The sequence below is a fragment of the Schistocerca cancellata genome, chromosome 4, assembly GCF_023864275.1.
Source record: "Schistocerca cancellata isolate TAMUIC-IGC-003103 chromosome 4, iqSchCanc2.1, whole genome shotgun sequence".
NCBI lineage: Eukaryota > Metazoa > Arthropoda > Insecta > Orthoptera > Acrididae > Schistocerca > Schistocerca cancellata.
The window spans coordinates 43,652,689-43,667,408 of NC_064629.1; the positions used below are offsets into that span (position 1 = coordinate 43,652,689).

Below are 14,720 nucleotides of genomic sequence, written 5' to 3' on the forward strand. Positions count from 1 at the left end.
TAATTTGTCAGCAAGTTTTAAAGAACATGTTATTTGCTTTCCACCATCCACATGCTCATATGTATGGAATTTTCTCTAATCGAAACAGATATGAAATGTGTAAATGTATATGTATCTCTTATAATTCTGAAATTTGTCTAAAGATGACAGAAACTGTTTTAACTGGTACAAACACAGTTTTATTCTGACTGATATGCTGAAGAAGCAACTATAGTGTAAATTTTATTTTGTACTCTCTCTTTAGCAGTAGATATTTTGTATGGATTAACAACATCAACAACAAGGAGAAAAATATAAAAATAATAATAATAATAATAACATTAATATCCTGTTCTTTTTCATTTGAAACATAGAATTACAATGAAAAATTGAAACAGTTTATATTATCAGTTATAATGTATGATTCTAATGTTCTCATACCATACACCATATGGCATTAGTGAAGTTTCAGAATATTTTTGTGGAGACTGGTTGCATTTTTAGACAATATGAAGCTGGTTGGAAGCCATTTTGAGAACATTAATTGTGGAAATACAAAAATTGTGCAAGTTTTACACACAGTATTTATGATTCTAACATGAATAACAGCACAGACTGACTCAGTGATATGGTCGAATGTAACATCAGAGAACCTCAGCATCATTTACTGTTCCAGGAAGTCTTTAAACTCTTACAGCATAGGTTGAGTTGTGTTCTGATATTGATGTTCACTTCATTTATAAATGGAAGCTGCTATTTTTACTGCATATGTGTGCAATCCATGCAAGTAATAAGAAATTGTTTGATACAGCACAGAAATTCTTACTTGTTACAATTACTGTAACAGCTGCTGCTTCGCACATTGTAATAAATTACATAGCCAATATGTAGTAAGTCATAAGTTACTGCACTGTTGGCTCCATAGGTTAATGCCATCTCTGCAATGACATTCTTAATTTGGCAATGACAGACACACAAATATTCCAGGATATGCAGCTGTATCTGGTAATGAAAACATAGGTCTTAAATGTTTGGAAGTCTAACATTGCTCTCACTTATTCATTTAGAAACAATGGAAACTGAATTAAAAGAAAGCATTGCTAAAACTGCTTAATCTACAGTAATTGGCAACAAACTCTCTCATCATGCATCCAGCAACTTAATTTTTGGCAGTGTTAAATACAGTAATCCTCACTCTGTAGGAAATCACATGTCAGCTAGGCAGCTAGGCTGTGATGGTGTTCAAGAAGATTACCCTGTGAAACAGGAACAATGATAATGCACAAAAATGGTGTCTAGTTAATGAGACCCTTTGTACAGTTGACAAGAAAAAGTAATGTTATTTTTATTAAGGCCTGTACTTGGACTTTGAGGTCATAAAATTGGGTCATTCTAATCATTACAGAGAACTATGAAGAAAACACATTTGGATAATGCACACTTGATGAAACTACCCACTTGTGAAACGTGATTTATTTGTCTCATGACATACAACTTTCAAATCATTTGATTTGATGTGCAGAAAACATGTCAAGCTTTACACACTTTTAAGAGAAACACAAAAGTTTATCTTCTTTTATATACATTACTGAGATACTGCTACACAAAGACATACAATAGTTTCCAGTCTACAAAAAATGTGTAATTCCCTTTTTCAAACTATGAAATTCTCCTCAAGAAATTCTTCAACAGAATAATAACACTTTTCAATCAGGAGAGTACAGAGAAATCTTTTCAGTGAACCAAGCTACATGTGAAACATATTACTGTCCTCTATTTCATTGTAAATTTTTAACCCCATATAGTCTGACATTTGGACATGGAGTTTTAAATGGTGTGCAATATTTTCTTCAAAGCAAATGATTGGCACTCAAAGAATATTAGCTATACACACTGTACAAAACTGATGTGTCTAATAGCTTTCCATTGATGGACTTCCTAGTTTTCATCACACAATGAATATCTGTATTCTCCTCTTAATGGGTCTGCTGCATAAAGGTTATGCACATTGAAGTTCTGTTAAGCTAAACCACTTCTTATATTGAGTATGAATTTCCACTCTGCAGTGGAATGGGTACTGATCTGAACCTTTGTGACAGAACAAAACTGTGTGTTGGACAGAGGCTTGAACCAGGGACTTCTGCTGTTTGTGGCCAAGTGATCTACCAACTAAGCAATGCAGGCACACTTTATGACCCACCATTACAGCTTTACTTCTACAATTACCACTTACCTACCTTCCAAACTTCACAGAAGTTCTCCTGCAGTATACGACTTCTTATGTTAAGCTGAGTCACTCCTGAGCTATACTGAAAAAATATAGTTGGCAAAAAAAAAAAAAAAAAAAAAATCTGACTGGGTCCCAAGAAGCTAATTGTGCCCTCAGCTTAAAAATGACAGCAGTACATTGTTATGGGATTAAACATTTTCTAGATTCTATCTACTTTGTTGATGTAGTTCTGTCATGAAGTAGAATTTCTGTAGAAAACTGTGTTTTGGATATGGAAACAACATTAAGCTTTAGAAATTATGTCAAAGGAATACCATAAAAGTTGGCATTTTGTTTTCTCTCAAAAAGGAACTTCTCTCCCACAGACCCATTTGAATGTAGACATTAAGACAAAACATAAAATCTTGATAATACTGATTTCAGAATGCATCATTGTCAGTATAGATTATACACTCCTGGAAATTGAAATAAGAACACCGTGAATTCATTGTCCCAGGAAGGGGAAACTTTATTGACACATTCCTGGGGTCAGATACATCACATGATCACACTGACAGGACCACAGGCACATAGACACAGGCAACAGAGCATGCACAATGTCGGCACTAGTACAGTGTATATCCACCTTTCGCAGCAATGCAGGCTGCTATTCTCCCATGGAGACGATCGTAGAGATGCTGGATGTAGTCCTGTGGAATGGCTTGCCATGCCATTTCCACCTGGCACCTCAGTTGGACCAGCGTTCGTGCTGGACGTGCAGACCGCGTGAGACGACGCTTCATCCAGTCCCAAACATGCTCAATGGGGGACGACAGATCCGGAGATCTTGCTGGCCAGGGTAGTTGACTTACACCTTCTAGAGCACGTTGGGTGGCACAGGATACATGCGGACGTGCATTGTCCTGTTGGAACAGTAAGTTCCCTTGCCGGTCTAGGAATGGTAGAACGATGGGTTCGATGACGGTTTGGATGTACCGTGCACTATTCAGTGTCCCCTTGACGATCACCAGTGGTGTACGGCCAGTGTAGGAGATCGCTCCCCACACCATGATGCCGGGTGTTGGCCCTGTGTGCCTCGGTCGTATGCAGTCCTGATTGTGGCGCTCACCTGCACGGCGCCAAACACGCATATGACCATCATTGGCACCAAGGCAGAAGCGACTCTCATCGCTGAAGACGACACGTCTCCATTCGTCCCTCCATTCACGCCTGTCGCGACACCACTGGAGGCGGGCTGCACGATGTTGGGGCGTGAGCGGAAGACGGCCTAACGGTGTGCGGGACCGTAGCCCAGCTTCATGGAGACGGTTGCGAATGGTCCTCGCCGATACCCCAGGAGCAACAGTGTCCCTAATTTGCTGGGAAGTGGCGGTGTGGTCCCCTACGGCACTGCGTAGGATCCTACGGTCTTGGCGTGCATCCGTGCATCGCTGCAGTCCGGTCCCAGGTCGACGGGCACGTGCACCTTCCGCCGACCACTGGCGACAACATCGATGTACTGTGGAGACCTCACGCCCCACGTGTTGAGCAATTCGGCGGTACGTCCACCCGGCCTCCCGCATGCCCACTATACGCCCTCACTCAAAGTCCGTCAACTGCACATACGGTTCACGTCCACGCTGTCGCGGCATGCTACCAGTGTTAAAGACTGCGATGGAGCTCCGTATGCCACGGCAAACTGGCTGACACTGACGGCGGCGGTGCACAAATGCTGCGCAGCTAGCGCCATTCGACGGCCAACACCGCGGTTCCTGGTGTGTCCGCTGTGCCGTGCGTATGATCATTGCTTGTACAGCCCTCTCGCAGTGTCCGGAGCAAGTATAGTGGGTCTGACACACCGGTGTCAATGTGTTCTTTTTTCCATTTCCAGGAGTGTATGTCATTCCACTTCATGCATAATTCTTCCCATTTCTGTTTCAATTTATGACCAAAGTCAGCATATAGATTTAAGTGACAATGGATTGATGTCATAAATCCTTTTCTGCTGTGCAATGAGAAATTGTCACTTTTATTACACTAAGACTTTCTGAAAGTGTACGAAACAGTGGTTTCTTGAGGGGAGGGATGTTTTAGGGGGACTAAAGGTCATCAGTCCCACAGTGGTTTCTGTTTGGTGTTTTAGTATTATCTTATTGATTTCCTCTACCTCTGCGGCATCATTTGGAAAAAAAAAAAAAAAAAAAAAAAAAAGTCTGTTTATACACAAGTAACTGAAGTGAAAGACAGACTTTTAAACTTTTTTAAATGTAAAGGTGGGAACAGGGTGAAGTATCATTCTTCATATTTATTAATCAGCTATCAGAACTTTAGGTAACATAAAATATGTGGGACTTGAGTAAATATTTATGCATGTCAGGGTTAGTTTGTTTGTTTGTTTCATCCTGGGGATCAATGCACAATATGTGTCAATGATCATTGCATCTCAAGAACTTCTTAAGTTATGAGAAAAATACAAATTAAGTCCAAATTTATGTTCTAAATATTTTATAGTTTATCTTTCAACATTTCAAATGGTGGCAAATTATTCATATCCCCTGCTGAGCCAACATTTCAAACATTGATCGTATTGTTCATATATACCCTCAAAATAACTTTCCTTGGTGTTTAAAGATGTTTCATCATTTTTTATAAATAAAATATTTGCTCTGGATAATTGTACCCTTTTAATATGTTTTTGAGTTTGCGATAAAGATAAAAGTTCACCGGGCAAGTCAGGAGGGAAGCAGATGTGAGGACACAGTGTTTATGAGAAACGTTTCCAGTTAACTATGGCCTGGGTGCAATGTGTGAACTGTTAGGTGCTAGATATCTCTATTTCTACACCTTGGCACTGGTGACAAAACTCTACAGGAAGGATTGTGAAGCAGTTTTGGATTTTTTGCACAATGAAGCTTCTGTTGTAATAAACAACATTTCACAAGGTTATGGGGTGAATGAGGTGAATGATGAGTTGCAGATTCTTTCTTCTTAGTATTCAAATCACCATTGCAACTATTGTACTCAATGAGGAAAAATTCATGTACTAATACTTCACAGAATGATTTTTGCCTGCTGGCAACAAAAATACATCTCCAACAAAATTCCATCTCTTAGATATTTTTGGTAGGAAATGGATTTTAAGCAGTGTAATCACATGTATGACAAATATCTTCATTCAATATAGCATAACACTGCTGATTGCTGCCCAGTTACTATAGTGGGCATAGTTTTGCATTAGAATCTCAAGATGATGAGTTCAGTTCCAAAATCAGTGTAATTTTCTTTTGTTGCTAATTTTGTTCTGCTTATTAATACTGTAGTATATGAGGGGGTTAAAGAAAAACCCAATAAGATCATTGTGGACAAAACTCTACTAGCTACAATAATCAGGCAGCATTGTTACTATCTGTTTAATCAATATATTTGTCATATAAGTGATTATAATGTTGAAAAATTGTCATATTTTTACATCAATTTTCTTCTGAAAAGATGCACAAAAATAAAATCTTGTTACAGATATTTCTGTACTGCTAGCAGGCAAGGAATGACACTGTGAAGTCAACTAATTTTTCTTCACCCTGTATCTGAAGGTAGGCTCTGGCTGTCATCCAGTGAAGACAGGTGGCATATGATATTTTAAATGGCTATGAGATGTACATATAGGATTGTGCCATAGGGATCAGGAGTTCCTGTGAACATGCAAAAGTACCTCCTATTAACCGACAATGTTATGTACAGGGTGATTGCAATTAAAGTTCCAGTTTCAAAACACTGTAAAAAAAATCACTCCTCAGAATGACATCAAATTTTAATGCAATATTATCAAAGAAACATTATGGAAACAAACAAAAAGTTAATGAAAATTTTAACACTAAATGACACCATAAGTGGCACAATATGTAAAATAAAAGATGTGGAGTACATGGCTATTCCTCAGTTTGTGTCTTAAATGCTCTATGTGACTGTCTCAATGGAGGATCACATGCTGCTGGTAAAGCTATTTACAAGAATGGTGAGTGTGCACAAGTAGTTCTGCAGAAGTTCTGGAAACTCAAGGGTATGAAAAAAGGCTTTGGTCTGATGTCTGTCAAGTTTGTAGAGAAAATTATTATGATATTTGAAAAGACAGGTTCTTTTGAAGTGCAATGTGGCAGAGGGAGGGAAACAATTGATCCAGCATCAATAGAAAATGTGTCAATAGCATTGCAGGAGGGTCTGAGAGATGAGTACATCAACATGCATTGCATGAGGAATTGCCTGAGTATTGGACACGCCTGTGAACATGGTGCACAAAATTCTATGAAATGTCGTGCATTGCAGTCTTTACCCATGTTCAGGAGTTGCTACATGTTGATCTGCCAGTAAGACAAACATTTGCTCAATGATTTCTTGCTTACATGGAAACGGACAGTAAATGGGCATGGGACAGTCTGTTGACAGACAAAGCCTGTTTCCATCCCCAAGGATAAGTCAATTCACAGAATTTCAGAATAGGGACAATGGAAAATCTGTTCACATGCTAACCAGTACTGCTCAATTCTGCAAAAGTAACAATGTGGTTCAGCTCAATGACACTGTTAATTATAGTGTCATACACGAGCAGAAAAAAACTACAGCAACAAAAAGGAGTTGTGTGACATAAATGGAAGTTGGCAAGCATGTTTTTATGTCTGAAAGATGATGTCTATTCAAATTTTTCAACAGTCATTTAAAGAGTGGCGCTAGTAGCACCACTATGAGGGTGGAAATCATGTTTGTTTTCAATACATGCTGTAACAGTCATAGCATTAGTTACCTTTGACATTGGACATGGTGAGTTGATGTTGGTCAACAGTGCCTTTAAGTTCACAAAGATGCCAGTACCAACACCTTACTAAGTTTGAATAAGTTCATGTAATAGAACTACAAGAAGCAAGATGTTCCTTCTGGAATATCACAGAAAGACTTGGTGGGGATGCAGTCATTATTGCTGGGAGCAGTGATCATGAGAATGTATAGTCACAAGAAGACCAGGTGCCTTACACCCATGTGGCACTACCAAGAGGGAGGACCATCATGTCTGGGGTACATCTGTGCTGCTTTGTATTACATCTGTAGCAGCAATTTGAGCAGCAGTTGGCACCGCAGTGACACAACAAACTGTTAAAAATTGGTTACTTCAAGCACAGCTCCAAGCCAATGACCTATACCATTCATCCCACAGACCCTAAACCACCACTGTCTGTTACTTCAGTGGTATCAACCAAGCACTCAGTGGAGTGCAGGATGGATGTCTATTATGTTTTCTGATGAAACCTGGCTCTGTCTTGGTGCCAGAGATGGCTGTGTGTCAGTTAGAAGGAGGCCAGTTGAGGGTCTGCAGTCAACCTGTCTGCATGCTAGACACACTGGACCTACACCTCGAGTTATTGTCTGGGTTGCAATTTCGTGTGACAGAAGGAGCATTCTCATGGCCATCCCGTGCAAACGGACTCCAAAATTATATGTCAATCTGGTGATTCAACCTGTTGTGCTGTTATTCATGAGAGATCAACCAGGGGATGTTTCCCAACAGGATAACACTTACCCACATACTGCTGTTGTAACACAAAGTGTTCTAGAGAGTGTTGACATTTTGCCTTGGTCTGCTCAATTACCAGATCAGTCTTTAATCAAGCACATATGGGACATCACTGGATGACAGCTCCAGCATCATCCACAACCAACATTAACTGCCCTTGTACTGACCAATCAAGTCACACAGGCATGGACCTCCATCCCACAAATTGCCATCCAGGACCTTTACAACACAATACATTCACATTTGCATTCTTGCATTCAACATTCTAGCAGTTACACTGGCTATTAATGTATCAGAATTTCACATATGAAATGGCTTATCTCATGATTACATCAACATATGATCTTGCAATGTTAATCACTTAAATATGTTACCTAGATAAATTCAGTCCCAAAATTTCATTACTATATTTTAATTATTTTTTGGTGTTGTGAATTTTTTCCATCATTGTATTTTTTGAGAAGGTGATTCCTGTAGATTCTATTACCTGTACCATCACTGGTAAATTCTATGAGAGTCTTTCGTGCACCAGACCCATTCCAACCCTTCAACAATGTGGATGTGTGGGTAGGATAATTTTTATGTGAGATAGCACTCACATTGAAGTTGCACAGCCAAAGAAGGAGCTGCTGCAGAGGCATTTTGGAAATGCTAGAATTATCAGCCATCATTTCCCTGCAGCCTGGTCATCTAGATCACCTGTTCTTAAAGCCATGTGACTTCTGGGTGCGGGATTATCTGAGATATGCTGTGTTCACTGCCCTTATTAAAAATGTAACCGAACTGAAGGCACAAATTGTGCAACATGTTCTGGATGTGACCGCTGAGACACTGCAGTCCATTGTGGGACATGCTGTCTCTTGATTTTAACTTGTGGCAGAAAACAGTGGACAGCACATCAAAAAGTCATGCACCAGTCTCATGACAATTAAATACCAACTTCATTGTCACTTTTTATGCAGTTTTTGGCCTCCGTACAACTAAAAACCAATTTTTCCCTTCCAATGTGGTATGACCTTACCATGGTGGATCAGCTTACCTAACTAACAGTGTCACAATTTTTGAATGCCATACTTGTGGGCACATTGCACAGCACACTTGGATCAATGTGCAACTCACACCATTGCTGATGTGTTGCAATTCATCTGTCATTTGTAGATGAACTCATTTATGTTATGATGCTTAGAGCACCATCTTGTTAAATTTTTTTGTTTCCATAATATTTATCCCTTCTTCAATAATATTCCATTCAAGTTGGATGTCATTCTGAGCAGTGGTTCTTTTTTTACAGCATTTTGAAACTGTATGTTACACCAACAGAAGATTCACAACACCCTATAAGCAATGAAGACTTTTCATTGTGTATTATGACCATAACTTTCAGCAAATAGAGATGATGAAACATACACCTTACACCACATTAAAATTATAAGCACACTCATTCCCTGTATTTCTTAAGAACCATTTTGAAATGGTTTGAAATGGCCTTTCAATATAGATGAGGGTCAAACAATTTCATTTACAAACAGACTAGAGTATCTATATGTTTAGAATGCTGGTATTTCTACACATTTAGTGAATCTTTTAATTTTTGGAGATTCCCAATGTCCTGCCCTTTGACTTCATGTGACTTTGATGTTACATACATTGCAGCATAAAAATGTATTTACTGAATGTACTGTGTCATCATGAAAGTCAATGACATTCAGAAAGCCATTGGTTTCCTATGTTGATATTACTCTGTTTAGATTAACAATAATGTTTCCATTAACAGCAAAGATAACTATTTATGTCAGTTGTTGAAGGAAAATGGGAGGTCATTGACATAAAACAAGAAGAGCATATAGTTATTTCTGTGTGTAAATCACTTTAATTATTTAACAAGTAAGATGTAACATAGTGAATATACAAAAATATGTATAATTAGGTACTATTCTATGGATTTCATCAACACTATCCATTTTCAGGTAATCTTCAGTATATAATCCCTGTGCCGGACTGTCACCACGTTTCTTTTAGTCACAGTTTTGCCATCAGAGCTGTAAACAAAAATGAATCAAATTATACTTTCTATGGACCATGGAGTGAAACAAAGGAAATTTTCTGCAAAGCAATAAGTAAAAAATACTTTCCTTTATTTAAGTTATTACAGTAGTTATAATGGATTTTTAGGTTCATAATTAATAATTAATCATATCCTCTCACCACTATAAAAATGTGGGTTTTGCTACACCTAATTGGAACTGGGAAGAGACATGACATTGTAGTACAAGAGTGTCACATCACACAGGGTTAATTTAGAGTGAATTCAGAAAACAGGATTCTCCATCTAAAACAAGTCCACTGTAGTTTGCAGACCTCTGCAGGATATCTGGTTAGCACATATAGATGTCCATCTGATGGCTTGCTAGTCAGGTACACACAATAGAAGGTAATGGTCACTGAAGTTAAATAGACTGAACAATACAATGTAAAAAAGACCATTAAAAAATAAACCATAGTCTGACTTGCAACTTTCAACTTATAATAACAGTGTTCATCATAGAAGCCTACATCTACAGATATTCTTCTTAAAACTCTGTACAGTGCTTGGTGGTCAGCACTTTGTACCAGTGTTAAGAATGCTCAATTCTATTGTAATAACTTCAAGTTGAACAAATATATTTCAAGGAAGATGCAATACATGAAAGTAACAGATCAAGTAAACAGAGTAAGACATGTGTACACTTTAACAGTCAAATCATAACTGAGTCCAAGTCTTGCAGTCACTGGCTGGCTGGCCGCTTAGGTGGCGCTGCTGCTGCATGGCTAGCAGACAGCGCCGCATGTAGAGGACGCACGTAACTGCGCAGCAGCACTTTGAAAGATCGGCGAGTCACAACACTTTTCCCCCCTCTGAATTTTTTGCACAGGTCTTGATGGAGGTAGCCTGTAGATTGCTAACATCCATAGGTGTTGTTTGACTGGCCGAGGCTTCCCGTATGGACGGAAGTGTCCTCGATGATAACAGGTCGAGATGACAGGAGACGTGGGGGTCAAATCTGCTGGGGCCCCATGCACCAATCTGCCCATTGTGGCAAGTCCAATTGTTATAACAGCAGACATGGACGACGTGCCCACGTACGTAGGAGAAGGAGGCGAGTAGAGTTGCTCTGACAGATGATGATCATCTGGTTCCTGCATGGGAACGTCTCCTGGTGGCGTCAGTTTTGTGCTGGCACCAATATGATGGTGAGAGGACTGCATTGTGAGTAATGATAGATTCCAGTATCCCGAGCATCAGGTAGAGCCGAAGGTGTTGTAGCGGCATCCGGAACAGGCGTTGCCGGCACACAAGGCTGAAGCTGGTCCGAATAACTCACTGCAACACCCGTGTCAGAATGTATTTCATACAGGCGTTGGCCACGGTGTCTTAAGATGCGGCCAGGACTCCATTTATAACCTGCCATATCCCCGTACCCATACAAGGTCATTGGCGGTGAACCGGCCAAGCGAAGGCCTCTGTGGCCGTGAGGTGGAAGGCCGCAGAAGATGAAGTAGCATGCAGGGCTGTCGGCCATGTAAGAGCTCAGCCAGGCTGTGGTCCCCCATGAGGGTGAAATGGTAAGAAGCCAGAAATTGGAGAAGCGCATCAGCAGCAGCAGAAGAAGCCAGGAGTTTCCGCATCTGAGCCTTAAATGTGCAGACCAGTCGTTCAGCCTCACTGTTTGGCTGTGGATGGAACGGAGGGGCCGTGACATGCATGACGCCATGACGGACACAAAAATCCGCAAAATTGGAAGAGGCAAATTGCGGACCATTATCAGTAACAAGAGTAGAGGGAAGGCCTTCCAAAGAGAAAATGCGAGCTAGAGCATTGGTGGTTGCCGCGGTGGTAAGCAACGTGCAACGGACAATGAAAGGAAAGTTAGAGTAGGCATCAATAACGAGAAGCCAATAAGAAGGTCCCGCGAAGTCAGCATGAATACACTCCCAGGGCTTCTCAGGCAAAGGCCAAGGTGACAAAGATGACTTCGCGGCAGCGGCCTGTGGCGCACAAGGGCCGCAGGCAGCGGCCATGTGTGCGATTTCAGAGTCGACGCTGGGACAGTACACATGACAGCATGCCAGAGATTTTGTGCGAGAGACACCCCAGTGCCCTTGGTGAAGAAGGCACAAGACTGAAGCATGCAAAGACGCAGGCACCACAACACGCGGCGAAGCATTTTCGGTGGAAAGGAGGATAACACCATGCCTAGCCATGAGGCGGTAACGCAAAGCATAGTAGTTCCGCAATGGATCAGAAGTCTTAATGGATGGATGATCTGGCCAACCCTTCTGAATACAGTGTAAAACCTGGGAGAGGGTAGGGTCAGAAACCATAGCAGCCGCCAGCTGGTCCCCGGTGATGGGGAAACTGCCCACAACCTGCTGCTCGCCAACGTACAGGTGGAAACACAAAAGCTCGTCCCTATTGAATGCCAGATCAGGACCCATGGGAAGGCGAGACAGTGCATCAGCATTTGCATGTTGAGCCGTCAGCCGGAAATGAATCTCATAATTGAAACGAGACAAGTAAAGAGCCCAATGCTGGAGGTGGTGTGCAGCCTTGTCGGGAAGTGACGTTGATGGATGAAACAAGGAAACAAGTGCTTTGTGATCCATAACAAGATGAAATTTGGATCCATAGAGAAAAACACCAAACTTATGAAGAGCATAAATAATGGCCAAAGCTTCTTTTTCAATTTGAGAATACTTTTGTTGGGCATCCGTGAGTGTTTTGAAGGCATAAGCAATGGGTTGTTCAGAACCGTCAGAAAAACGGTGTGCAAGGACTGCACCGACCCTGTATTGAGAGGCATCCATGGCAAGAATAAGATGTTGGCCAAGTCAATAAGTAGTCAGGCATGGGGCCTGCTTCAGCATAGTCTTCAATTTCTGGAAAGCCGCATCGCATGATGCGGACCAGTGAAAAGGCACGTTTTTATGCAACAGGTGATGCAACGGCTGAGCCATCAAAGCAGCAGACTGTAAAAACTTGTGATAGTATGCTATTTTCCCCAAGAAGGCCTGCAGTTCCTTAAAAGATGTAGGGCGAGGAAGGGCATCGATCGCAGCGACAGTTTGCTGAAGCGGATGAATACCATCCCAAGAGAGTTGAAACCCCAAGTATGTGATAGATGCCTGAAAAAATTTTGATTTCTGAAGATTACACTTAAGACCGGCAGTCTGTAAGACATGAAAAAGTGTGCAGAGATTTTGAAGATGTTCGTCAGTGGTGGAGCCAGTGACAACAATGTCGACCTGGTAATTTATACACCCAGGGACAGTGAGCAATAATTGTTCCAAGAACAGCTGAAAGAGAGCAGGGGCACTGGCAACCCCAAATGGCAATCATTGGTATTGATAGTGGCCGAAAGGCGTGTTAAGGACCAGAAACTACCGGGAAGCAGCATCGAGAGGAAGTTGATGATAAGCTTCTGACAGGTCAAGTGTAGAAAAATACTGGCCTCCAGCAAGTTTAGTGAACAACTCTTCAGGTCGAGGCATAGGGTAAGTGTTGATAAGGCATTGAGCATTTACAGTGGCTTTGACATCGCCACAGAGACGAATATTACCATTTGGCTTAGCAACGACAACGACAGGAGAGGACCACTCACTGGAAGTGACAGGAAGCGAGACCCCTGAAGCAGTGAGACGTTCCAGCTACCATTTGACCTGATCACGATGGGCCACATGAATGGGCCGAGCCCAAAAAAACTTAGGCCGAGCAATGGGTTTGAGCATGATATGAGCTTCAAAGTCATTTGCACGGCTTAACCCAGGAGAAAAAAGGGACGAAAATGTCATCGACAAGGAATCCAATTGAGCATAAGGAATAGCATCAGAGACGATATTGACAGAGGCATCTATGTAGAACCCAAAAACGCGAAAGGCATCGAAACCAAAAAGATTCTCCACGTTACTATGGTAGACCACAAATATGGGAACACTGCGAATGACAGATTTGTAAGATACCTCAACATCAAATTGTCCCAAGAGAGAAATCTTCTGTTTGTTGTAAGTCCGTAATTGCCTAGTGACATGTGACAGGATTGGAGAACCCAACTGAAGATACGTCTGAGAATTGATGATGTGGCAGCAGAACCAGTATCCACCTGCATGTGAACGTCTTGACCAAGTATTTGGACAGTGAGGAATAACTTCCCTGAAAGGGAAGAAGTACAATTGACAGACAACACAGAATCAGAATCAGCGTCATGTTCATGAACATCATGTATGCGGTCGGATTTGCAAACGGATGACACATGACTTTTTTTTTTTTTTTTTGCATTTGTGACACATGGCCCAACGTTGTGGACAATCTTCTCATGAATGTTTCGTAAAACACCGCGGACATGAAGGAAGTTGCCGTGGGTTTTGCTGCAGTTTCTTAGAGGTTTGTTTACAGTTAGGCCGAGGCTGCGCTTGGGAGCATACTGCGGCCACGTCAGCCGGCAGGGACACACCACACGCTTCGTCAACATCACACAGAGGTTGTATTTCCCCGATGTTGCCCCATGCCTCTATTTGTGCTCGAGCAGCGTGAAAAATTTAAAAAGACTCAGCGATGTATAGGACTTCATCTAGAGTCAGATTTGCCAACTGAAGGGCACGTTGCCTAACTTCCTTGTCGGGCGCCGATCGGATAGTAGCATCCCGTACCATTGAATTGGCACAGGATTCTCTGTGAACTTCAGTAACAAATTGACACTTTCTACTGAGGCCATGAAGTTCAGCAGCCCAAGCGTGATAGGATTGATTCGGTTGTTTTTGACAACAATAAAAGGTAACACGAGAGTCTACCACATGCGTTTGCTTTTGAAAATAGATGCACAGAAGTGAGCACATTTCAGCAAAGGGCAAAGATGCAGGATCTTTCAAAGGAGCCAATTGCGACAAAACTGATACATTTGAGGTGAAACCCATGAAAGGAACAGAGATATGTTTGTT

The 14,720-nt window shown here is 41.3% G+C and overlaps 1 protein-coding gene across 1 annotated transcript in view; it reads left to right on the plus strand.

Annotated features, from left to right (window-relative positions):
* LOC126184776 (cytokine receptor-like) overlaps positions 1-14,720 on the plus strand; it is a 430,688-nt gene that overhangs the window by 337,457 nt on the left and 78,511 nt on the right. The window contains exon 16 of the mRNA XM_049927330.1: positions 9,716-9,865. Within this exon, the coding sequence (XP_049783287.1) occupies positions 9,716-9,865 (150 nt within the window). The remainder of the gene's footprint in view (positions 1-9,715; positions 9,866-14,720) is intronic.